At 36.2% G+C, this 25,939-nt stretch overlaps 6 protein-coding genes across 7 annotated transcripts; 2 read left to right on the top strand and 4 right to left on the bottom strand.

Moving 5' to 3' along the window:
- The first annotated feature begins 785 nt into the window (after positions 1-785).
- On the top strand, positions 786-1,923 carry LOC130673522 (zinc finger CCHC-type and RNA-binding motif-containing protein 1-like). Its single transcript, XM_057478544.1, has 3 exons — positions 786-1,006; positions 1,073-1,184; positions 1,268-1,923. The coding sequence occupies exons 1-3, from the start codon at positions 894-896 to the stop codon at positions 1,772-1,774; spliced, it is 732 nt and encodes a 243-aa protein (XP_057334527.1). The 5' UTR covers positions 786-893; the 3' UTR covers positions 1,775-1,923.
- Positions 1,924-2,070: 147 nt separating this feature from the next.
- LOC130673521 (uncharacterized) lies at positions 2,071-5,313 on the bottom strand. Its single transcript, XM_057478543.1, has 3 exons — positions 3,636-5,313; positions 2,382-3,576; positions 2,071-2,291 (listed from the first exon to the last, which is right to left on the bottom strand). The coding sequence occupies exons 1-3, from the start codon at positions 4,938-4,940 to the stop codon at positions 2,071-2,073; spliced, it is 2,721 nt and encodes a 906-aa protein (XP_057334526.1). The 5' UTR covers positions 4,941-5,313.
- Positions 5,314-6,582: 1,269 nt separating this feature from the next.
- On the bottom strand, positions 6,583-16,443 carry LOC130673519 (zinc finger protein 208-like). The gene is made up of 4 exons (XM_057478540.1): positions 15,243-16,443; positions 12,643-12,777; positions 12,355-12,562; positions 6,583-12,269 (listed from the first exon to the last, which is right to left on the bottom strand). The coding sequence occupies exons 1-4, from the start codon at positions 15,375-15,377 to the stop codon at positions 6,673-6,675; spliced, it is 6,075 nt and encodes a 2,024-aa protein (XP_057334523.1). The 5' UTR covers positions 15,378-16,443; the 3' UTR covers positions 6,583-6,672.
- Positions 16,444-16,916: 473 nt separating this feature from the next.
- Positions 16,917-22,540, bottom strand: LOC130673520 (DDB1- and CUL4-associated factor 1). Of its 2 annotated transcripts, none has more exons than XM_057478541.1 (4): positions 22,384-22,540; positions 21,676-21,944; positions 17,389-21,601; positions 16,917-17,286 (listed from the first exon to the last, which is right to left on the bottom strand). In XM_057478541.1, the coding sequence occupies exons 2-4, from the start codon at positions 21,934-21,936 to the stop codon at positions 17,054-17,056; spliced, it is 4,707 nt and encodes a 1,568-aa protein (XP_057334524.1). In that variant the 5' UTR covers positions 21,937-21,944; positions 22,384-22,540; the 3' UTR covers positions 16,917-17,053. The 2 variants fall into 2 exon arrangements, with proteins under 2 accessions (XP_057334524.1, XP_057334525.1); XM_057478542.1 differs by having other exon boundaries at positions 17,168-17,307.
- Positions 22,541-23,135: 595 nt separating this feature from the next.
- On the top strand, positions 23,136-24,428 carry LOC130673763 (60S ribosomal protein L9). The gene is made up of 4 exons (XM_057478941.1): positions 23,136-23,255; positions 23,648-23,793; positions 23,880-24,207; positions 24,295-24,428. Exons 2-4 carry the CDS (start codon positions 23,656-23,658, stop codon positions 24,399-24,401), a joined length of 573 nt encoding a protein of 190 aa, XP_057334924.1. The 5' UTR covers positions 23,136-23,255; positions 23,648-23,655; the 3' UTR covers positions 24,402-24,428.
- Positions 24,429-24,731: 303 nt separating this feature from the next.
- On the bottom strand, positions 24,732-25,747 carry LOC130673764 (nucleoside diphosphate kinase). Its single transcript, XM_057478942.1, has 3 exons — positions 25,499-25,747; positions 25,204-25,305; positions 24,732-25,105 (listed from the first exon to the last, which is right to left on the bottom strand). Exons 1-3 carry the CDS (start codon positions 25,625-25,627, stop codon positions 24,866-24,868), a joined length of 471 nt encoding a protein of 156 aa, XP_057334925.1. The 5' UTR covers positions 25,628-25,747; the 3' UTR covers positions 24,732-24,865.
- Between the last annotated feature and the right edge of the window lie 192 nt (positions 25,748-25,939).

The following is a 25,939-nucleotide window of genomic DNA, read 5'->3' as shown; positions in this document are numbered from 1 at the left end:
CTATGGGTATAAATTTTATATTGAATTTGTATGGTATTACTATGGGTATAAATTTTATATTGAATTTGTATGGTATTACTATGGGTATAAATTTTATATTGAATTTGTATGGTATTACTATGGGTATAAATTTTATATTGAATTTGTATGGTATTACTATGGGTATAAATTTTATATTGAATTTGTATGGTATTACTATGGGTATAAATTTTATATTGAATTTGTATGGTATTACTATGGGTATAAATTTTATATTGAATTTGTATGGTATTACTATGGGTATAAATTTTATATTGAATTTGTATGGTATTACTATGGGTATAAATTTTATATTGAATTTGTATGGTATTACTATGGGTATAAATTTTATATTGAATTTGTATGGTATTACTATGTATGGTATTCCTATGGGATTTCTATGTGATTTCTATGGGATTTCTATCTATTTTACAGCCATTGAAATTTGTCAAAAAATTTTTAATTATCAATTAATTTAAATATTTGAACAGATAAATATTTAAAGATTAATTGCGTTAAAAAATAATTTAAAAAAAAAAAAAATGAAATTCGAGTGCGGATTTGAACACGCAACTCTGAGCGGGTACGAATTGACGCATGGTGGGAGTAACATTTCTCCTCCGCTTGTCTACAGCGCTCGGTTTCTCTCGGCTTCATTCGGTTTCCCGACACACCGATAGACAAAGTTGCGTGTGTGCACCGCGCGCGAGGCGCTCTGGAAGGGGTAGAAATATCCCACGTTCTGGCAGCACTGCTTATTGTCAATAATAGAAATTTTATCGGATCAGCTGATTTGAGTTTACAAACAAACGTCCACCTTCATCTAAAGAAAGAGTCATTTACTAAATTTACTTAATCAGTAAAAATAATTTAAAATGAGCGGAGGATTGGTGCCAAGTAAATCAACTGTTTATATATCAAATTTACCATTTTCTCTGACAAATAACGATATCTATCAGTTACTAGAATCACACGGTAAAATTGTCAAGTAAGTTTTTCAATTAAATTCTGATAATTGATAATTTAAATTATTTTCTATATCAATTTTTTTTAGAGTGACAGTTGTCAAAGATAAAACAACGCGACGCAGCAAAGGAGTCGCATTTGTGTTATTTCTCACTCGTGAAGATGCTAAAAATTGTGCTAAAAATTTAAATAATACCCAGGTAATATTAATCCACTTGTTTATAAATTAAATGTATGATAAAATTACTGTCCAGTTGAAACTGACCCTTGAAAATGAATTCAGATCGGCGGGCGTACAGTAAAAAGCTCCATAGCTGTCGACAATGGCCGCAGCACCGAGTTCATAAGACGTCGTGACTATCCAGATAAATCAAAGTGCTGGGAATGTGGGGAACCAGGTCACCTGTCATACGCATGCGAGCAAAACACTCTGGGACCCAGAGACCCGCCTCCAAAAAAAATAAAACGTAAGAAAAATAAAAATTCGACTAGTACTGATCAAGACAATTATTATGACTCCGATGAAGACGATGATTCGCATCCAAGACCAACGAGACCTCACCACGATGACAATTATCATGATCATGAGGAAGAACAAGAGGTAGAGGAACAAGACATCGAAAGTTTGAGCGCGGCTATAAAACACGAACAGGAACAATACGAAATAGAAAAATATCGATACAAAGTCGCAACCGGTGAATACAATGACCCAGAACATGAATTGAATTTAAAACCTAAAAGGTTTAAAAAAAATAATTATTTTAGTGATGAAGAAGAACTGAGCGATTAGATTTTATAAAATATTTTTTATTTATTGTAAATATAAAATTAATTTTAATAAAATATCATTTAAAAAATTATTTATTATAAAAATTTAATCTATATTTACATTTGTTGGTATAAAACATTTGTACTGCTTTAGTAATAATAAATAATAATCATTAATTACAATATTAATAATAAATTAAGGCACTGTGAATTTAATTACCGACACAATAAGTAGATCCGCAAAAACAATTACAAATTAAAAATTATTTAACAATCAAAATGTAATACTGAGGGCATTAATTACAATTTAATTGAATACTATAATTGTAATGATGATTTAAACATATCAATCATCTGCTTGTATTTGTCCCTCCGCTCAAATGATATTACTTCGTTATCATCATTAATTGGACCCGTCTCCTCAATTAAAATACTTTTAACTGAAAATAATTTCTTGCACTGCGGTGTCTCGGGTTCTAATTTACTCGTACTGTCTTTTTCAAAGGAAAATTTTGATTTCATTAGTTCCAGTGCTTCAACTAAAAAAAAAAATTTTATTAGTTAATAATCCAATCAATCAATTTATTAATTAATTAATTAATTAAATATTAAATAAATAATAAACTTACGATCAATTTTATTTAAAACCAAATCCTTTACTCTAGTGATATTTCCCATAAATAAAAAAATAGAAATATCAATATCTTCTGGTGAATTAACAAAAAACTCAGCATCCCAATGAGCGAAGAATGTTAAGAATCTAATTCCTATTTTGAGTAAATTAAAAAATTTATTTTTAAATTTAATCCAATAGTAACCATCTATTTTTCCTTTGCACCATTTCAAACTATTGTTACCGGAATTATTACTAAAATAACTTGCAGCTCCATTATTAACAAATTCCTCTCTAAGATCATCAGTATCAATGGTCGCACAGCGGTGCAAATTATGTATAATAAATTCATAAAGCGCCTTGCAACATCGATTACTTGGGTTTTTTTCTTTCGCCAGTTTGAGACACCCGACTCTCAAAGCGACATCAGCAAACACAACAAGTCCGTACATGACATTTACTTTGTTGACATTGTTGAGCGTAAAACTGCGCAATTGCTTCAAATAAATTTCGAGAACACAGTCGTCATCATCGAAGCTATTGATGTCATTGAACAGCTGCAACTCGTTCCCTTGGTGGTACCTGATGAGCCGATTGATGAAGAACTCGTTCTTGTTGAAACTCTGCATCAGATCGGTCATGACAATCAGACTCTTGAGCAGCGGGCGACTGAAGACCAGTTCTTTTAAAATGTTACCGACTAAAGTCAAAGCTCGCTCGTCGGTTATTCCACATGTCGACTGGACGTTGGAGATCAGTTTTACGATCCCGCAGATCAGGCCAGTGAACTGGTAGGAACGTCTCACTGAGTGTATTGCCGTAGCCAGTTCGTTGAACAGCTCCAGCATCTCGTAGGCGTGTTCCTGCCTGGACCACTCCCCGTACCGAGTCATTTGCTTGATGTAACGCGAGTACTCAGGGTCATTTTGAGTGCTCAGTTGACTGGCACCTGCTATGTATCCTGATAAATAAATTGATTTCTCGGAAATGGTCACCAGTAGACCAAGACATCTTCTAGCTTCGAGTCCGCGCTCTTTGTCATGCCACTCGGTCGCGTCGCAAAGTGTCTGATGATTGTTTGCTTCAATGTCGTAGAATTTTGATAAATAAATATCATTCATATCACGTATGTCGTCATTGTTCATTGCCAGCTTTATTGACTGCAATACTGTTAATATATTTATCATTAATTCTCTTGTTGTCGCTACAATCTTAAAAAAAAAAAATATTAATTACTGTGTACTTAATAATTATTATTATTAATAGTTACCTTATTAATAATTAAAATGACGTCACGTGAATTTATTTCCTCATGAGTTATTTTAATAATTTTAGCGATATCTGCATGCAAAAATTCAACATTCAAATTCTTGTTGTTGATTACTGTAACCATGGGCTTGACAATCTGGGGATTTTCAAAAATCCTCAGTGATTTTTCATCTTGGAGTATTGGTAAATTACGTTTTCCACTTCTGTCGACAACTTGGATATCAACAATTGGTTTTTCTGGCAGCGGTGACAGGAAAATCGTCGGCGGAATTTCCTCAAAAGGATAGAGAACGATACGAGTCTTTAGTTCGAACAATTTGTTGCTTACAAAAACTGCTTGGGTCGCTTGAGTTGTTTTTTTCCTTGCAGATGATGGAGTCTTGGTGAGAACGCTCTGCGGCGATTGATTGCTACTAATTTTTTTGAATTTATCGGTCGTCTTTTTAATCTCCAGATCTTTGAACTCGAGTTCGGTTACGAGTCGTGTGTTCGTTTTGTTCAAATCAGTGAGCTGGGTTTGGTACTGATTCGCTTGTTCTTCAATCGCGCGCTCTTTGTCCAGCATCAGCTGAGTATTTTTACTCTGGGCTTTGTTCAGCTGCTGTCTCAAATAAACGGACTCGCCTTCCTTGATCCTCAAGTCGTCTAGAAGTTTTTTGTTTTCATTCTCCAGTTTCTCTAGCTTTCTGAGAACTTCTTCGTCGGGATCTGCAACGACATTTTTTGGCTGGAATGTTGAGTTCAGGCGATTGTTTACCAAAAGATTGTTGTGGAAATCATCAGCTGACGGTGTCTCTGCGATTGTACTCAAGTTACTCGATGGCCCGAGTGTACGTGAAGGCTGGACACGGAAGTTTTTAGATGCTGACAAAATCTGGGACGACTGGACTCGTCTGGTGTCTGGGTTGTAAGCTCGTGAGGTTGATGGCTGTGGGTTAGTTTCATGCTGAGGCCGTGACACTGGTGGGTGTGACACTGGCGGGTGATAACTCGACCTGGTGGATTCAAATGGTTTCATTTGAGAGGGATTTATACTTATCACTGACGTATTGACATCTTGGGATGCTTGTGATACTATCATGTCAAGATTTTCAAGAAAATCTTCAGCGAGGTCTTCACCCCATTCATCAACATCTTGATCAACTACAGATGGCTTTGAGGAACTAGATGAACTAGATATTCCAGGATTATTGACCCGATAAGCGGAGATTGATGGCTCTCTGGATGTCTGACTGCTAACTGTGATGTCCAGTCTTGGTCTCTTGGCATTTTCAGAGCTCTTTGTCTTTCCAAAACGTTTTGACATTGTGGCCTTGCTGACAATGATGACAAATTCAATTCACTCACTGGCAACTCGATCATTCCAGTTACGCTGATTTTTCCATTCACAATCGTAGTAATTTTTTTTTACACATCACTAGGACATAGATACAAATTTTTTAGTTGCTTAATTATTTTAAATAAATTGAAACTTGTTTTTGACACTTTCAGGTTAGCATCTGATCATCAGTCGCTTCATTGACAATTTTTAATAATTTATGACGTATTTTAAATTCCCGCGGTTTTAAATGACAGCAGTCTCATTATTTACGCAAATAAATTGATGATTATAATTTAAAATTTAATAAATTGTTAGTGAATTTAAAAAGATTGAAAATAATAAAACGCGCGGGCCGCCATTTTTGCATGATACTGCGCATGCCCGAAAATTCAAAAATCTGGCGGGAATTGGAACCAGTAAAATTTAAATGGAATAAAAATAAATGTATTGGATGATTTAAATAATAAAATAATAGTAACTTTTAAATTTTATTCACAATCGATTGTTAATTTTCTCAAAAAAATTTATCTTTTTACTTAAATACATTTTTTTCTTTTAATTAATCAATAATTAATGTCAGTTTAATATTTTACAACTGTTTCAAATATTTATCTCAAGTAATCCTACTTTCCTTACTCATTAAATATATATCTATATATATAATTGTTCGTATTTGTTGTTTAAAATTTTAATTATTTATTTTGTCATCAAATAACTTTTATACATGGCGCAGTCGCTTATCACATTAAACATTATTCCTGTCGATCCTCATACGATTTTTATTTTTTTTTAAATAATTATAAATGTCAATTAAATATTGGTAATAAAAATAATATTTTATTGTTAACTCATGATTAAATTCACTCATTCTCAATTAAAAAAGAAAAAATTTTTTTTCATGATTGATTTTATAATTAATCGGTAATAATTAACAACAATAATCGATTATTAATAATATTGAATCCTAACAATTACAATATTTACAAACTGTTAATAAAAATTATAATTGAAAAAAATAATAATAATTGATAAGAGAAAAAAAAAATAACACAATTAAATTCAGATTAATTTTAATTTAAATAAAAGCCTTATAAATTAAAAGTATATATAATAATAATAATAATAATAATAATAATAATAATAATAATAATAATAATAATAATAATATTAATTACTTAATTAATTAATTAGGCTACGAGACAATAAACCTTAGACTCAAGAAAAAATAAAGATTGAGGATTAATTGTTTTACTTTGGAATGAATGAGGTCAAATAAATAACTGACTGAAGCGTAATCGCTTATTTAATTACTCAAAAACAAAAATATTAATAATAATAATAATAATAATAATAAAAACGCATCCATTAGGTTGATCACGAATGAGAAACCAAAAAACTGTTTGAACGAATAATCAATTGGGCTTTAATTTAAAAAATAAAGAAAAAATATTTTTTTTGTAAATCTTATAAATTACAATGCCCAAGCGAATTATGGATCATCCAACCTCCCGAGCTACATTTAAACATTCGTAATTTGTAATTTTTTATAACCTAGATTAGGCAGAATTTCTTTCTTTCTTTTAAATTTACACTTAGTCTACTGTACAGTGTACTTATTGTTATTATCTTTTGTTTTTTTTTTATCTTTTTTCTTAATAAAAATAAAGATAGTTCACGTTAAATATCGCCATTTATACAAAATAATAATAATTCACAACTACGTCCTCGAGACACGTTTTTTGGCACTAGAATTAGCCTCATCAACATCTTCTTCATGTTGCTCATCGTCATCTTCCTCATCCTGCACCTCTTGGATCTCCACCTGGGCATCGCCGTCATAGTTGTCATCATCGACTTGGTAAATAAAATCAGCGACGTCTTGTATCGACTCGCCGTCATCGTCTTGATTTATTTCCTCGACATTCTGCTGAATCAGTATCTGGTTACCATCAGCGTCGTTGGTAACCATCAGAACAGTACCATCCAGATCATTAATCTGCATTTCTTGTTCTACGAACCCATCGGCATCCTCACCAGCCTCAGCATCTGTCTCAGCGACTATCGAGTCCGAGGTGTTCTGCTCAATCAGCAGTCTGTCGTCATCTGCCTCCGACTCATCTTTAAACTCATCATAGTAACCAGAATTGCCTTCCAATAATTCTTTATCAATTCCATCTAACTCAGGAATATCTTGTTTAGTTTTCAATTCTTCAACTTTGTCATCGTCCTCGTGAATCGGCATCATCGGACTTAATACCGGTGGTCCATCATCATCTGTATCATTATCTCTTACATCTTCTGGTTCTTTAGATTCTTTATCTTCTTCATCCTTTTCAACATCTGACTCCTCATGTTCTTCACTGTCAGAATTATCTTCTTTGTCAATCGTTTCATTTTCATTTTCATTTTCATTTTCATTTTCATTATCATTATCATGATCATGCTCTTCACTATCACTCTCGCAAGCAGATTCTTCAGTATGCTCACCATTGACTAAACCTTCAGAATCAAAATCACCTTCTTCACCTTCCTCACCTTCACCTTCTACTTCAATTTCTTCTTCTTCTTCACCATCTTCTTCTTCCTCTGCTTCTTCTTCACCTTCACCCTCATCATCATCATCTTCACCCAACAAAGAAGCACCATCACCAATCAAACTGCCCTTGTCTTCAGTGTCCATCTTAACATCTTCTCCATCAACACTTCTCTCCTCGTGCTCATCATCTTGATCATGATCATTATCATTATCATGCTCATCATCATTGTCATTGTCATGATCATTGTCGTTATCATTATCATTGTCGTCATCTTCATCGCGTCTCTGCTTATTAACAGCACAATTAACCATATGCGCGTTGAGTTTATCCTGAGTTTCAAAACTTACCGCGCACTTTGAACACCAAATGTGCTCATTATTATTGATATGAATGCTCATGTGTAGCAATAATTTACTGCGTGCATTGTGATACCTACCGCAAGTCTTGCAGGTAAAATTATTTCCCTCGCATGACAAAATAGCCTCATGAGCTTCTTTCAAGTGTTGGGACAGTCCGCGGTAAGTTGTGCACAATTTCAAACATACGCCGCAGGTAACAGCCGCTTCCGCCCGATGGAATCTTATTAAATGCTGCCATAGATGTTTTTTAGCTGGCCACTGTTTACCGCAGACCTCACAAGCGCACACAGTATTGGTCGATTCATCATAAACTTTACGTGAGTCCTTGCGATTGCATTTCATCGGTGACATTCTGTGGGATGAAGACAGTGGCATTAAATTTGGCACTGGTTTATGTCCAGACAACTGTAAATTAATATCTTCAAATAAATTAAAATCAGGTATATTTAAATTTGATTCATTCAATACATCATTAGGTTCCTTTTTAATAAGATTATTATTTTTTAAATGCGTTTCAAGTATCGAGGTAGATGTAGTATTATTATCATTATTATTACGTGACATATAATTATTTTTACGTGTACAATTACTGATATGATTCCAAAATAATGTTTTTGTACAAAATTGTTTTTTACAATTTTCACATTCAAAATTTTCACGATTACGCATTCGTCTTTTACCCCCACTACTGGTCTTCATTTTTTTAAACATTCTCTCCGGATCAGTATTGTGTATCAGCTGATAGTGATCAGCAAGTGTATCGTAATTTAAAAATATCTCGGGACATATTTCACAGTCATAAGTGTCATGTGGCTTTCGTTTTGACGATTTAACCCGTGGTATATCATCATAAACGCCATCGTCATACTCCAAATCATCTGGCTCTTCTTTAATCCCGTCGTCATTACCGGCACCTTTACCTCCGGGGTCTGAATTATTTTCAAAGCCCGCCAACTGATCTTTCGGTACATTATGAATATGCTCGTAGTGGTATCTGATGTCAGCGTCTGTTGTAAAAACAGCAAGACACTGTTTGCATGTACGGAAAACTTTACCGTGACATTTTTTCGTGTGATCAAAAGCCTTCCACTTGGATGCGTACTGCTTACCACAAACCTGACAAGTGTTTGGTTTCAATAATACACCTGGATGAACACTTTCAACATGATTTTTTAGCTCCTGAGGATCTTTCATGGGTATCAAACAGACACCGCAGGACACACCAATTTCATTTCGATGCAGTGACAAAATATGCATTTTTAATTTCAATTTATTTTCCACAGTATCACCACAAAAATCACATACATTTGGTGAATGATACTTGTGATCTTTACGATGCACTTCAAGATCTTCTTTAGTCCGGAATAATTTTTTACAGTTTGCGTGATCACAAGTGAGATCTGGATGATTCATATGATTGACACGATTGTGGGTCATGATACCGAGTTTCGAAGTTATTGTTTCATTGCACAAATGGCACGTGTAGCTGCTGTGATGATTTTCAATGTGTTTCTGCAAACTAGCGCGGTCTTTAAAAATTCTTTCGCAGGCACGGCATCGCGTCAGCAGAGCTCCCGGATCTTTACGATAATTCTGGCAGCCTTTCATGTGTCTCTTCAACAAATAACGTTTGTGGAATGCTTTATTACATTTCTCGCAGTGATGAATCGTGTCCTCTTCCACCGACTGGGTTTTATAATTTGCGTCTTTAAGTATCTGCTTTGTTTCAGGCTCGTACCGGTGAATTTTAGCAATGTGAGCAGTCAAATGATCCTTGGAAGCGCTAGTCTTCAAGCAGTACTTGCAGGTAACGTCTTTGTGGCCTTTGTGAACCCGATTAACGTGTTTCCACAAGTGAGATGTGCGTCCATAACATTTGTTACATAAATCACATGGAAATAGACCGTGTATCATTCGTCTATGATGACACAAATCTTCCCAGCTTGGGAACAACAAATCTGTACACATTTCACAAGTCAAATCCACTTCAGTGGCAGCGTTTGTTTCGTAATTATTAACAGCAGCAGTAGATACAGCACCAGCACCAGCACCAGGATTAGGACCAGGAGCAGTACCAGCGGGATCATTAATTGTATCGTTGATACCATTGCTGTAGCTTTCTAATTCTAGCCCATGTATTTTTCTATGTCGTGACATTTTTGATTTATTTGAATAAGGACGTCCACAAATATCACAACTAAAGTCACCGTTGGTCAATGGCCAGTGTTTACTTTTAACGTGAGCGCTAAGTTGAACAACATCGGGAAATACTTTCAAACAGACACCACAAATCAACGGTACTGTGTCTGAATGAACGCCCATGACGTGTTTCCAATAATCAACACGGCTACCCCACAATTTACCACAAATTTCACAGGTGTTGGGTGACGCGCCTTGCAGCACATGATGCTGATTGTGTTCATTTTTCAATGACTTTGTTGCAAATATTTTAGCACAATCCTCACGCTCGCATCGTATCTGCGTCTCTGTGCTGTGAACGCTGCTTACATGTAACCAACGTTCCCATTTGCTTGGATGTGAGCTCCCACAAATTTCACAGACAAAAAATAAATGATACTGCGCTTTATTGCCATTCGGATTTGCTGGTCCATTTGTGTTTGCAGCAACAAGATGATGATCTGCCGCGTGTGTCGTCACATGATCGGACTTGTGAGCGTTACGTTGATGACGTATCAAGTGATCTTCATTGGGAAATGATTTGTAGCAAATAAAACAGTCAACTTTTTCACCGTCCTCGTGATCAAAGTCAATTGCCGATGTCGAAAGATCTTGATTATTATGACCATCGTTGTTTATATTTATATTTTCGTTGCTGTAATAGCCGCTGTTTAGTTGGACAAAATTTGCTGGATCGTATGAAGGATCAATGTTGTGTATTGACACATGTGTCATTAATTTTTTACGTGAGTCATGCTGTCTGCCGCAAATTGTACAACTGTACCGTCGTTGTTCAGATATCTGTAATTTCGAAGCCCCATGATACATGTTTACGTGATTCAACAATTGATCATTGTCTGTACATATTTTTAAACATACACCGCACGCAAATGCCGCGTACTCTTTGTGCGTTGCTCGTATATGGAGCCACAGTGATGCGCGATCATTAAAATCACGAGTACATATTTCACATACAAATACAGTTTCTATTTCAATCATATCGTGCTGCTGATTATTGTCAGGATCCTCTTCGTCGTCGGCGTTGGTTCGTGGTTCTGGTGAAAATGATAATTCAGAGGGTTCACGTTTTATTTTTAAATCATCACGTGTTGAGTGATGATGCTGCTTGTCATTTATAATTGACAATACCGTTGACGATGATAATGATTTTCTTTTGTGACACTTTTCGTCGTCGATCATTGGACCTGGATCGACACCATGTGTCGCAATGATATGCCGACTCAGTGATGATTTTAAAGTGAAATGTTTTTTACATAGAAGACAAATGAATGGTTTATCAGATTCATGCACTACCTCGTGATCTTTCAGAGCTTCGATGGAAGTGAATGACTGTGGGCAGGTTTCACAAAACCATCTTTTGCCTTCGGCGTCAGTATGATCAATCTGAGGTACACGCAATGATTTGTAGGGATCCCGGTCATCGCGTTTCAATACTTCGACACCGCGGGTCAGTGCTTGTTTTAAAATAGTAAGCTGAGGATTTTTTGACAGTTTAGCTTCTGCTGTACGATAATCTTTGCTGTCTTCGTCTGATTCAAAGCTCGATGCTTCTGATGTGTCCATCAAACTCTTTCCTCTCTTCTTTAGCTGCTGATTTAATGATTCCCTAATACCCGTACAAACTTTTTTATGCTTATTCAAGTCTGTGATGTTGGTGTACATCTTAGGACAGGTATTACATTGAAAGCGGTTGTCCGTTGGCACATAGATACCGAGTTTTGGAGGTGGAGGCTGTCCAGTATGCCGTGATTTAATATGATCCATGAGATTACCACGTGTCGAGTATAAACGTGCGCAGTATCGACACGTAACTGCTGGATGTCCGCGATGATTCGACGACACGTGACCCCAACGGTGTTTAGCTGTCGAGTAAGATTTGTTGCAGAGGTCACATTGGTACAAACGTTTGAAGGATGTGTGATCGTCGGTAATAACTTTTTCACCCACGACATCGCCAGCACCTGCGTGAATTCGCGCGTGCAATGACAGGTGTCCTTTAGAGCTGAATGCTTTGTTACACAACGAGCAGACATAAACTTCATGGTGCTCAGATTTGTGTTGAAATAGAGTTGGAGAACGGACTGAATTTAATTGGCTGCCGTCGTTTTCTTCCGTGTCCTCTGTTACCATCGGCGGCATTTCCAAAAAATCACTAGGATTTGTCTCCATGTCCATCTCGTACTCGTCATCGTATTTTCTGTCCTCGCCATCCTCTAACCCTGTACATTAAAATAAATTTTAATAAATAAATGAATGAATGAATAATTTAATGTAATTGAGTAAGGAATTGTTATTGTAAATTACCCTCTTCAGTACCACTGTGTTCAAGAATTTCTTCAATCTCCTGATCAGCTTCCCCGTCTGAATTTAATCTCGGCGGAGTGCCCAGCGCAGCATTTGGATTAACTATCGGAGCTTCAGGTATAAGAATTGGCATTTTTTCCTTCTCCTTAAGTAATTCTGAACGTAATTCCGAATGTTTTTCCATATCATTATGCAATCCATCGTTTGACTAATTTTAAAATAAAATAAAATCATTAATTATTCATCAATACAAGCATAATTCATTGTTTATATAATAATAATACTTACAGATTCTTTTAGCGGTAATTTTCTTTCAAGCAACGCAACGGCATTAACACAAGCCGTTCGAAAATCATAAAAATTTTCAAGATTATACATACAACGGTAACATAAACATTTTGGTAATCTATCATCCTCAGCAATCTGTAATTTAAATATTTAAATAAATTAGTAATCAATTAACTTGGTGAAATTATTATTTTCAAAATTATATTTACGACAAATAAATTTATAAATTTTAAATTATAAACGTAAACCAGGATACCTGGTAATCCTGGACAAAGGATTCACGGTCAAAGGGCCTTTGGGATTAAGGAAAAGAACCAGAAGAAGAAGAGGACGAAGAAAAGAGACTTGGCTGTTAATGTGAATAGTGAACAAAATTCAGGTCAGTTTCTCTTGTACAATCGGACCCAGGTATACGACCACTAGGTAGTAAAGTAGCACAGACAAAACCGAGGACGGGACGGGCGTATGGTAGCACGTTAAGCAGGAGCAGAAAGAACCGGAGCCAGAGCCAAAGCAGTTTTATTTTGCAAGACGGAGGTAGACGAGCAGAGTAATAATAATAATAAGACTCTCTCTTTTCGAAGCCCAACGGAAAAGATGCCGGGTGTTGTTATTGAAGCCCCAGCCTTGCCGTAGCGTCATGTCGGTCATGTCCAAGCGAAGCTTGCCGAGGACAACCATCACCATCGGCGTCAGCGTCATCGTAAGCAGAATACAGTGGGCGTGATTTTTATTCGTAGGATAGTGTATAGTTATGGTAGTAGTTGGTGATGTTGGTATTGGAGCTGCTGTTGTTGTTGTCGTAGTATTGCTGTAATACACGACGTGCGAAGCGATGATACTAAGACGTCGAACGTGTCGGTTAAGAAACAAGTAAGTGAGCCAGTACCAGTGAATAGAGCGGAATGAGCGGATCCTTGGCTCGCTGTATGTTCAGATACATGCGGGGGACCCGTACCGGCTGCAGTGGTGGGAAACGGCTTTAACGTATTTCGCTCCGTCTATTCGGTTACCGCTGCTGCTGTGGCTGCTGCTGCTGCTTCAAGCTGCCGACGATGCTGAGACGAGACGAGACGAACAGCGGACACTCATAATACTATACATATATGTATGATATAGCGCGAACGATACGAGAAGTTTGTGAAGTAAGAGGACAGCAAGATGAGGAGGGGAAGTGCCGATAGGGGCAAGGGGCCGTCGGGCGGGCGGATGCAGCTTGAGCGACAACAACTACCAACTCTTACAAAACGTGATGTTGTTATTGTCGAGCATATCACACACTCTTGATGTGTTAGCTACCACTTAAATCATCAATAAGATAAATTATAACATTTTTTCATTTTTAGATATGATAATAATTGATCCTGTATCAATGATATTTCATTTTTTTTTTTTTTTTAAATAAATAAATTGGGAAAAACAAAATAGTCGAGGACGAGGAATTACGGAGCAGAGTGGAATTGGCTAGAGAGAAGAGAGTGTAGAGCTTATAAGAGTTATTATTTATTGTTGACAAAGTATGCTGGGAAATTGGGAATGCTGAAGGACTGGATAGGAATGAGTAGTAGAGGACAGAGAGCTGAAGCCAAGCCTGACTGACTACTGCCTGCTACTGCCCGACGGTGCCCACGGTACTCTCAAGGATGACGATCGATATTAAGAGACCCGGACCGTATATTTTTTCTTTACTTTTATTTTATATACGTATATCCAGATGTAGATATAGATATATATTTGTCTGTGATTTTAATAATTAAATGTTTTATGAAATAAAAAACAATCATAAAATATTTTTTTTTATAGACAAAAACAAAAACCCGATTGTCACGTGTTTTATAAACAATAGAGCGGAGTGTAATTAGTAAATGGAGTAAAAAATAATGGACTCGGTAGTTAGCGGCCTTGATCATCTCTTGTACGATAAAAGAAGCAGCATTTGGTAAAACTGAATTTTAGGAAGGAGCAGGCAGCAGGCAGCCGGCGACCTCGCTCTCTCGATACGAGCGCTTGGCTCGACCCGGCCCGGCCGCGCCTCCTCTTCCTCTACACTCGACATCACGGCCCCCTCGTTCCACCACGTCTCTAAAGGTCCCCGAGGCGACCGTTCATCCGCACTGTGCCTTCTTGTTTACGAGCACGTCCAGCCGCCGAGCTTAAAAAGTGCTGCGATGAGCTAAATGTCTTGCTGATACTTATTGAACCTGCCAGCGCAGCCTAGATAACGATAATAATAATTATACAATATTCTTTGTAGTGAGCTAATGTTATACTAACACTGCAGGTTGGAATTGTCCAGAATTCGAAAGTCCAAGGTGGGCATCAGCAGCGACACTCGCCGTAAGAACGAGGACGAGGACGTAATGTTGGTCGGTGATGATGACGACGACGATATGACGCACGAGGGAGTGGACAAAATTATACCCAACGCAGTTTGTTAAATGTACGCGAGATAGTGGTCATGATGGTCATGATGATGATACAATTAGCAAAATAAATATGTCCATGCACATTTATACATAATACATAATAAATGTAAATATTCTTAATAGATATGTATAAATGTATGTATGAAAAAAATAAATAAATAATATATAATTTACCTTGAATGGTAGACAAGTCTGTATTTTATCAACTAGCTGACGATTTTTTCCTTCTTGTCCGAATATATCCATTTTAACCGCATCGTAAGATGCACACAGGCGACACAACTCGTCGTAACGTTCTCTCGACTCCATCTTCCTCGTTACAACTCTCAACGTAAACGTAAATGTTAATATTTAAATTATATGTCTATATATATATATATATATGTATACGAATATATATAGATATATATGTACTATGTATATATATTATATTTGCGAGTATGAATTTCACAGTAAACTCCTGGCTCTGGACTCCTGACTACTGACTACTGATGTTCCCAGTGGGAGGGACGAGTAGCAGCTGCTTCTACCACCGCTGCTGCTGCTGCTGCTGCTGCTAGAGGCTACAGGAAATCCGACTTGTTACGATTGCAACGTCGTCGTGGTCCGCCGTCGTTGCTGTTGTCGTCGTTGTAGTTGGAAATTTTATACTGACTGTTGCGATTACTAACCACCTCTTCCTCGTGGTTAATCAACACACTCACGCTATGTATACATATATATTGTATAGGTGTATATGTATATATATTTATATATGTATTTACTTATCACTTATTCACTCGCTCACAAACTTAAAAACTCACTAACTCACTCTCGTGTCTCGAGAGTAATTCATTGTACTGTGTACTGTGTAGTCGTCGTGATCGTCGTCGTCGCCGTTGCTCATCAAAGATGACGAGTGCCTCCACCACTGCTGGTGGTGTCGAGACTAACACAGCCACTGGCGAGCTCGAGACTCGAGTTAACATCAGCCCGCTCAGTTGAAAGATCCTGATTCGTGGGATTACCGGATCCAGCCACGGCTTCCTCGGATGTCTTGGTCATCACATTATTTTTCAGATTGTGATTCCCGGTCTCACAAACACTTTACTCAATTATTATTTATTTATTATTTTATTAAAAGCAGCCAGGCAAGATCACGTTGCGATACTGCTCTGTAGTTTTTATCACTGAAACTGATTGATTAGTTCGACTTGGGGTTATTGTGTCATTACTTTTAAAAACTAACCCGAGGCACGCTTATCGCACCCAATACACTTGGTAGTTTATCACGCGTCCACGACGCCGTTGCCCGTTGGGTTGGATACTCTTTGGTCTTGACGCCGTGCTCGACACTGATCACCACCAAACACCCGGGCGCAGCCATCTTGTACACAGACCACTTGTTTTTATCCCCACCCCTCTCAGTAACATAGACTTACACTTACAATAATGATAATAACCCTATGGTTATTCGTTGCTTGGTTACCGACCGACGCACGAGTCCCACTGGTCGGAATTCAAAATTTGAAATTCCCGCGAAAATTATAAATTAAGCAAACAGGTTAATTGAAAAAATTTATGTATTTACAAGTTTTTTAAATTTTTATTCATTTACATCAATAATCGATCTTACGTTTTATTATTTATATCTTTTCATCTACTCATAGTAACTTATCTTACAATAATTATTATTATAATAATATTAATTATAATTACTAATAATTAATTAATAATAATAATAATAATATAAGTGTATAATATTCCTATTTTTAAAATCTTGTATTTACTCGGCATACATACAATAGCAAAAAGTTTACTCATTTATACATTTTCACATGAAAACAAAAAAAAATTTTTTTATCGTAAAAAAAAAAAACCATCTGCATAAACTTGCGTTCAACGCACGTGAATTTGAATTTAAATATCGATAAAAAAAATAATAATCAGTAATTGAAAGAGTTTCGACTTAAGAAATAATTATTATTGGCAAGATCACAACCAAATTACGGGTAAAGAATTTCAAAATCATCGATATCGGAGAGCGAGTAGTCGGGCGAGTTGGAATCATAGTCGACGCTCTCGTTGGGTGAATGATGTCCATCGAGACTATCGTCGTCATCATCGTCGTCGTCGTCGTCGTCGTCATCATCGTCATCCTCGTCGTCATTGTCCTCGCCGTCATTTAGATTCTGATCATCCGCGTTGTCGTCACCGGCTTGATCGGCATTATCGGCATCTAAGAGACGTCAAAAAGAAACTATTAATTTTCAACAATAGATTCACAGTAAATATAAGTTTTTGAGTTAATAAATATAAATTAAAATAAATATATAATTACCATCGGCGTTGTTGTCATCGGAACCAGAGTTTGAGACATCGTCGTCGCTGGCATCTAAATCTTCTTCATCGTCGTCTTCGTCAGCTTCATCTTCATCATCACGTCGTCTACCGACATCGTAAAGTCTGACGGAAGACTCCTGGACATTGTCAAAGTCCCCCTGATTCTCGACTATGGCTATCTGCGTATCGTATTTATTGCAAGCGAGACTGTAAATTCCTCTCTTTACATCGTAGGTCGCGATGTTGGAGTAATCTAACGCATCTAGAGTTTTAAAAGACGTTACGTAACTAGATTCATCATCAGGGTCTACCTCAAATAATGACGCATAGATGACATGATTTATTGGAGAGAAAACAACTTTCATCTGATCCAATGACGGGACAGTATTGAGCAAATGGAATGTTCTTAGATCCCAAACTTCAGTATTTGCAACAACTTCAGTACCATTTGGATGAAAAACTCCATTCAATGCTTGATTTAATTTATCAAACTTGTGGATCTCTTTCCCAGAGTTAACATCCCAGAGTATACCGTCACTGAGAACTAACTCGTCATTCATACTGAAGGTTGCACGATTTTTAGTGTACCTGTTTGATGATATCGATGGTGTCAATGTGCTAATTAATTTACCCGTTGCAATATCGTATATTGTTGCGTTTTCATTTTGAGTACCGATTATTTTGTCCTGTGATTTACTGAACTCGACGTAATCCTCGGCTTCGAATGGCATTTTCATATCAAAGAAAACGCCGATGCTCCATAAAGCGGACGTGGGTCGTCTCCAGGCAGTCGAAGTAAGTAATAAATCACCGCGTTTATTGCACTCCATATGGTAAACATACGTCTCGTGGCACTGATACGAGGCTTCTTCGATCCCCGTGTGAACGTTGAATATTTTAACGTCCCCAGGGTAGGTACCGATCATGAGAGATTGCTGGTCTGGGGAAAATGTGCAGCATGTGAAGGTACCCTCGACATCGGTGGGACGAAATGTTTTTACTGGACAGAATCTGCTGTAGATATACCGTCGATCGAGACGCCTGTCGTCTATACCAAATTGTCTGCGTGTTGCGCGTACGGTAATATTTGTTGCTGCTGAACTCTTGGGTCGTGGATCGGGACACTTGTGTGGCTGGAAGAGGTTGAACTTGGGACAAGTCACCATGGGGTTTTTGCAGAGCGCGTGTTGATTCGTCAGGTACTCAGTTATTATTGAGTCCAAGGTAATTGATGGTGACGTCAATGATGTTATAGGTAATTCTGATCCACTTACAACAGCTCCAGGATCTCGTGAAGTTTGTTTCTGTAGAGATCTGCTTGAGGGTGTTTGTAATGACTGGCATAGTGTCATTGAAGAATTATTTTTATCTTGTTGATGTTTCTTTTGATTTATTTGGAGTTTTATTGGCTGATTAGTGGCAATTGGTGTCTGATTACTGAGACTGTCGGATAATTTCATACGAACACCTGGAGTTGTCGGTGTACTGGCAGTATGTGAGATAAAACGTGATGATGACGGAGGAGTTTGCATGTTATTTGACCGATTAAAAGTGTCACGTTGGTTGTTACGACTGGTGTTGTAAATATATACCGGTGGAACGGGTGAAAATCCTGGACGGGTTACCACTGATGGCGCAGGACTGCTGTACGTAAATGGCTGATACGAAGTAACGGGTTTCATTATTGCGTGAGTGTCTAAATTAACCGCACGCTGAAGTTCCGTTGCCACGCGATCCAATCCTTCGGACACTAAATGCTGATAAATTAATTGATTTAATTGCTGTCTGTCGTACTGTATTCGTGTCTGTGCAATAATATTTGCACGGTGTAAACTTGCTAAAGATATTTCATACTCGGCGCCAGTGGGTTTAGCTTTACCTGAGACTCGTTCGATTAATTCTAATGCGTATTTTTGGAACATAACGTGCTCCTGACGTTTTTCATTGTGAATTGGATTTTTCATCAACAATTGAAGCTGTCCATCGGTAAACATTGACAGTTTACTAATAATTTGACGAACCTTTTCGCTGCGTGCTAAGCCAGCTAGTGCACGACAAGCCAAAGCACGGATACTGTCAGCGTCAGTGATAGGTGTCTTGACTGTCATCAGTTGAAGCAGAAACATGATACCATTGTTGGATCTAACACTCGACCAGACTTTTTGGATCAATTCTTCGCCATTGTAGACATTTGTTTTCTTTTTAGCTGATCCAGTAACCGAGTAACGTCCTACTGTACCCGATACTCTATGAATTGGAGCACATACACAATTAACGATTGTACGTAAAGCCGCACGTTGAACTTCTGCGTCAGGAATTATATCACCCTCAGCTGCAGCAAGTAGTACGTTTATTGGCATTGTCATTGAGGGGTCTTGCATATCAACACGATCACACAGCAGTAGCATTACTTTTGGCACCACAGTACACACCGCAATAACATCAAGACACGAACGAACAGTTTCAGCGCTTGATGTCATATACGCGCGATTACTGTAAATCCAGTCACGTGAAAATGCTATTATTTGTAATAACAAAGTTATGGAACCTAGTTCATAGAGTTTTTCAACTGGCGGCCAGTGAGCACGTACGTTCATCAGTTTTTGTAGCAACTCAACTTTCTCCTGTACCTCTTCTTCATTTTTAAATTTACAAGGTTTATGTGGCAGCAGTGGCTGATAGGGCTCGACCTCTGTGCGAGCATTCTCCACTCGCTGAAGTTGCTCTGCTTTGAGATACAAGTGCGCCTCGATATATTTCTTCAGAGCCACGGCGACGTGACGGACTATTTGACGGGACGCACACTCTTCGTCATCGTTGATAGACGATTCGTCCTCAATATTGAGGATTGGTAGGGTAGAGATGACGTTAAAGAGCTTACGCAGACCGTCTTGAGCATCAAATTCTTCAAGAATAACTTTAAAAGGAAAAGAACAACCGAAGAACATGGTAGCGTGACATCTACCAGAGTCATGGCTGCGTTCCAGCAGCCAGAGCGCGTAAGTCACTAAATTTGAAATTATCACGTTTGACTTCTGGCACACTCGTTCCAGCGCGTCCTCACAATAAGCTAAATAGTAAAGGCATATTGAAACACCTGTCGCAGCTACACTGGGCCTTGGCACATCCAGCAGTTTGTCTAGACCATTAGCTGCCAGAAATTCAATTGAGAATTTTTTGTGACACAACAGTGAAGCCAGATACTTTAGTGCTTCAAATGCTAAACGACTGTCTTTAGTCTCACGGACATTTATATATTTAAGAATAAGTTCCAGAGCATTTTGCTCAAACACATGAACCAAAAACTCTTGATATTCTCCCATAGGTGTTAGATAACGTAAAATAAGCATCTGCTGAGTCGCTAATGTTGGTGGATACATTTGAATATTTCCTATTACATATGATTCCATTTCTGCCCATGAAGAATTTGAATTACCTTCTAGAAGCATCGACGGAGTGCTGACACTGTGAGTAAGATTACGAGTGGCACTTGAACGGGCAGCTGTCAAATTTCGTGGTGGTGTAGCACGATTTGGTGTCTTTGATGGTGTTACTTGATTTGTGGAGAGTGAGTTTGGTGTATTAGGTATCGATAATGGTGGTGACATCATTTCTTGATAATCACTTGTCTTGATAGGTGTCATGCTGAGCTGTTCTTCATCATCATTGGCACTTCTACGTTTTTTCAATGGAGGCATTTCGTTGTCAACACTGTGAGGCTCTTCATTGAGAAAACTCAAATTGTTGGGACTCTTTACGCCATTTTCTAATTTATCGCGTACTTTTCTTTTACCCGGCACACTATTGTTCTCCGTGTCCCCGAAATTATGGCGGTTGTGACCAAAACTCGCAAAGGGACGTGTGTTTACTGGTACAGATTGACGATCTTCTTGAAGCATATGAAGACGTCGGAGCATCATCGGCACCAAGTTGGCATTCTGCTCTCGGAAACCCGTAGCTATGTCTTGGACTTCCATCGCGGCTGCTAGCAAACCCGTTGCGTAGCTCCTCAGCGGCTCGGAACTCTTTTCTGCCCATGAAAACAGCCGGTGAATAAGACCGTCGTTGTCTGGCTGAAAGACTGCTGAGGTTTCTAATCCTGGTAGTATATCCAGCATGAGTCTGCATGCCGCTATATTTAATTGACGCACGTCGCGACCTGTTATTCCTGCTCTCGAGTAATAAGAATCTCTTAAATAGTCATTTATAAGCTGTAATAAAAATATATTTTTATGAATTTTCCTTTTTTACTGATAAATCAAAGATATAAAAAATGATTTTTTACCTTAGTCATAAAATTATCTTTACGAAATAAAACTTTAAGAATGTGGCCGAAATTGCAATCAGGATCAGTACGTGATGGATGCCGTTCATCAAACGGGTCTGGATCCATCTTGAAGTAGTTTTCAGTCTCCGATTCAATTATTTCAGCTAATCTTTTGAGTGTAGGTATTGGATCGTATGACGATGACGTATGGTCTTCTTCCCATTGTCTTAATATTTGAACTACATCCATTTCTTTAGCAAGTGACTCTGTCGTAGCCATTTTTTAAACTATAAAATATAATTATTTATTTAATGACAAAAAATAATTACTCATTTATAAATAATTACTTTTATAAAATAAAATGATTTTAACTTAATAATAATGACCTTGAGATAAGACAATCACTAGAAATTTCATTTTAAAAAAATATCAAGTATTATTATTATTATTAAATTAAATACTAAAAAATAATTATTAATAAATTTCTAACCTCAATGACATAAATCCGGATGGTAAAAATAATATTTTTTTTTTTAGGTTTTTAATTTAATTAGTAGTTGATATCAGTGAAAATTAAATTTAAAAATTTAAAAAAAAAAAAAATAGAAAATTTGGAGCAATCATTTTTAAAAATATAAAATTGCATGTATCTAGGTTATTACCTGAGATCAAAAATTTTCCGATAAAAAAAAAATGTGTAAAAAAAAAAAATTATAAATTACTTACTTTGGTTATTAAATTAAATTTATAAAATAACAGGAGATGAGGAAAACTTAATTTTTCGATTTTTTAGAGTTTTTTAAAAAATAATTATTAGTGAAAAAACACGTATTTTTTTTTCTTATGTTAGATGAAAAGTGCACGAATAAAATGCACGCGACAGCTAAAACTTATTATATATTATATGGTTATCAATGTATATGTTTAAATGTATGTATAAGAAATAAGAACGTAATATAACCGCATGGACGAGTACGGAGAAAAGCAAGTCCTTTGTAACGCGGGAATTACAAAATTTCAAATAAAGATAACTATACTACCAATTAAATAAGTGAAATAAAGACAAAAAACTTTAGTTACTTGACCAATTTATTGAGATATTTCTTTTATTTTTAATTAGCTGACGTTTATGTAATTAATTATCAAATACTATTGATTGAAGTTTAAAGTATTTAATTTTCTAATCCACATCAGAAAAAGTAATTTTTTTAAAAAATATTAAATAATTAATCACATACTCGGTTAGACTGCGGCTAATAAATATTGAACTGGAGATTTTACGTCGATTTTTTAAAAATTACGTTCGTAATTGTATTTTTTTTGCACAAACCGAAATGACATTTAATAATTATTCGATATCGCTTAGAATATTGTTTCTGGTCTTAAAAAATAAATTAGAGGCACGTAATTAGCATCTAAAATATAATTGCCAAGTTATTTGATGAGTATCAACTTTATTTTTTTGTAAATAACTTTTAGAAAAACCGACAGATGGAAGCAAAGTTTAAAAGATGCGCGCCGCGGGTGTAAAATCAGCGAACCAACTCCACGCTGTCTGCTCCCTCTTTTCCCAATTGCCTTGGTCTCGTGTGCTGGAGGTAACTAAATTTCTCATCAATTTTTATCCAATTTAATCGTTTATTTCCACTAAAAAATATTTTTAAAATCAAACAATATCAATTGACCTTTTTTTGTTGCTATTATTTTCATTCAATATTTAAAAATTTCAATTTATTGGTCTTAGTAACAATTGTTTAAATAATTTTATAACCTCCAAAAATCATCAGATCTGTCATCACTTGCTTCACTTACTCTCTTTTTAATGAAAATATTTTCTAAACCATCATATATCCTTCAAAATCACCTACTCCAATCTAATTTAAAAAATTATTTATTTATATATAAATAAATAAACAAACTTGGAGGTTATGTTTTGTCCCAGACCAACAAGTGATTGATTAATTAATAAATTTTCAAATTATTTATTTAGCTGGCAAAATGAAGCAGATCGTGACCAATCAAGTTGTTAAAATTCCTGATGGCTTGACTGCCTCAGTCAAGTCTCGGATGGTGACCGTCAAAGGACCAAGGGGTGTACTGAAACGATCATTCAAACATCTCGCGCTTGATATTCGTGTAAGTAAATAAATCATTATATTTTTACAACCAGTGACTTGATTAATTAGTGATGTTGTGACTAATTAGTGGTGATTTAATTGCAGATGATTAATCCCCGAACCTTGAAGGTAGAAAAATGGTTCGGTAAAAAGAAGGAATTAGCAGCAGTACGTACTGTCTGCTCTCATATTGAAAATATGTTAAAAGGAGTGACAAAAGGATACATGTACAAGATGCGTGCAGTATACGCTCACTTCCCCATCAACTGTGTCACTACGGAGAACAATTCCGTCGTTGAAATCAGAAATTTCTTGGGGGAAAAATACATTCGTCGCGTTAAGATGGCCCCAGGTGTAACAGTCACCAACTCCACCAAACAAAAGGATGAGTTGATTGTTGAGGGTAACTCCTTGGAAGATGTTTCTCGTTCAGGTAATTTTTATTTGCTTACTTTTACTGATGATTTATTAAGTGCTCAATAATAAAGTTTTTTAAATTTATTTATTTTATTTTTTACAGCTGCACTTATTCAACAGTCGACAACTGTTAAAAATAAGGATATTCGAATGTTCTTGGATGGTTTATATGTATCTGAAAAGACTACTGTTCAAGAAGACAACGAATAAATTATTATAACATCATTATAAATATAATTTAATTGTCTTATTATTTTTATTTTAATATTTCCTTATCCAATTTTTTTTTTATTTTACAACTAATTAAGAATTTTAATAGATTTATTAAAAATAAGTATAATAAATTGAATATTTAAGATTTTAAAATTTATTTTGTTGGAAATAATTCTAATAAATAATAATCATCAATTTTTGAATTAAAATTAGACTCGAGTTAAAAATTTCAAATTTAATTATTAATATTAAACATTTTATTAAGTTAATAATTCAAGTAATTAATGTCAAGGATTTAAATTTAAATAATTATTTAAGACAAGATAATTTAAAGGAATGGAATCTTTATTTATTAATTTATTAAAATTTAATTAAAAGGCAGTGGTCTTTATTGCTTGAAACATGCCAAGTATTTTTAATTCAACGATAATAAATCTCAGAGGAAGATAAATTTATAAAAATTATTCGTAGATCCATTTCTCGGCCCAGGAAGCCCAGTCGATAACACCTTCTTTCTTCTCCTCTGGGAACCAGAGACTGATTTCTTTCTTGGCTGATTCAACGGAATCTGAACCGTGGATGATGTTGCGTCCAACCTGGATACAGAAGTCACCACGAATGGTACCTGGTGCAGAGTCCTTGGGGTTGGTTTCACCCAACATCTTGCGTCCGGTCTTAACTGAGTCAAGGCCTTCCCACACCTGCAAATATTTAATATAACTTTTAAGGCTTCGTTCTTTTATATTTAATTTGAACTTTGACTTTATATTGATTCTTATAAACTTTGACATTTGCTTACCATTGGGACAACTGGGCCTGAGCTCATGTATTTGACAAGACCGGGGAAAAATGGTCTGGCAGCCAAGTCAGCGTAATGTTGTTTCAGCATCTCCTCAGTGGGCTGAAAAAAAAAAAATTATACATTCAATACTTCCATGACACTTTTAGATAAGTTCCGATGACCTTGGGATTTTTGCAAAAATAATTTCTTAAAAATCTCCAAGTAATTTAAACTGTGGGCAAGCATCAGAAGATACCGGAATCGAATATTTAAATAAATTAATGCAAATACTATTAATTTAAATAAAACTTACCCAAACCATCTTCATGGCCACGAGTTTGAAGCCTTTTTCTTCAAAACGCTGGATTATTTTACCAACGAGTCCACGCTGGACACCATCGGGTTTAATCATGATGAAAGTTCTCTCCTTGTTATCAGCCATTTTTTATTAATAATTAATTAATAACAAAATAAAATATAATTAATTTAAAAACGTGCAATGGAACCACGCAACTGTACACTGCCGGCTGTTAAATGCTCAAGATCACAAAGTACGAAGCTGTGAAACAGGAAGACCAGTCGGCTTTGCGTTTCCAGCCTAGATGGCGCGCTAAATTCAAAAATCTTTCCATACATATTCAGCTATTTTTCATAATTAATTATTGGTCTCCTTAAAAATCTAATAAAAATATTTAACAGTAATCAGACTTAAATGGAAAGTAATAAATTTATAAAACAATTTATTAATTCTTCT

This window comes from Microplitis mediator, chromosome 8 (assembly GCF_029852145.1).
Source record: "Microplitis mediator isolate UGA2020A chromosome 8, iyMicMedi2.1, whole genome shotgun sequence".
Taxonomy (NCBI): domain Eukaryota; kingdom Metazoa; phylum Arthropoda; class Insecta; order Hymenoptera; family Braconidae; genus Microplitis; species Microplitis mediator.
The sequence above is the reverse complement of the archived record's forward strand: the minus strand, read 5'-3'. Positions and strand labels throughout refer to the sequence as shown.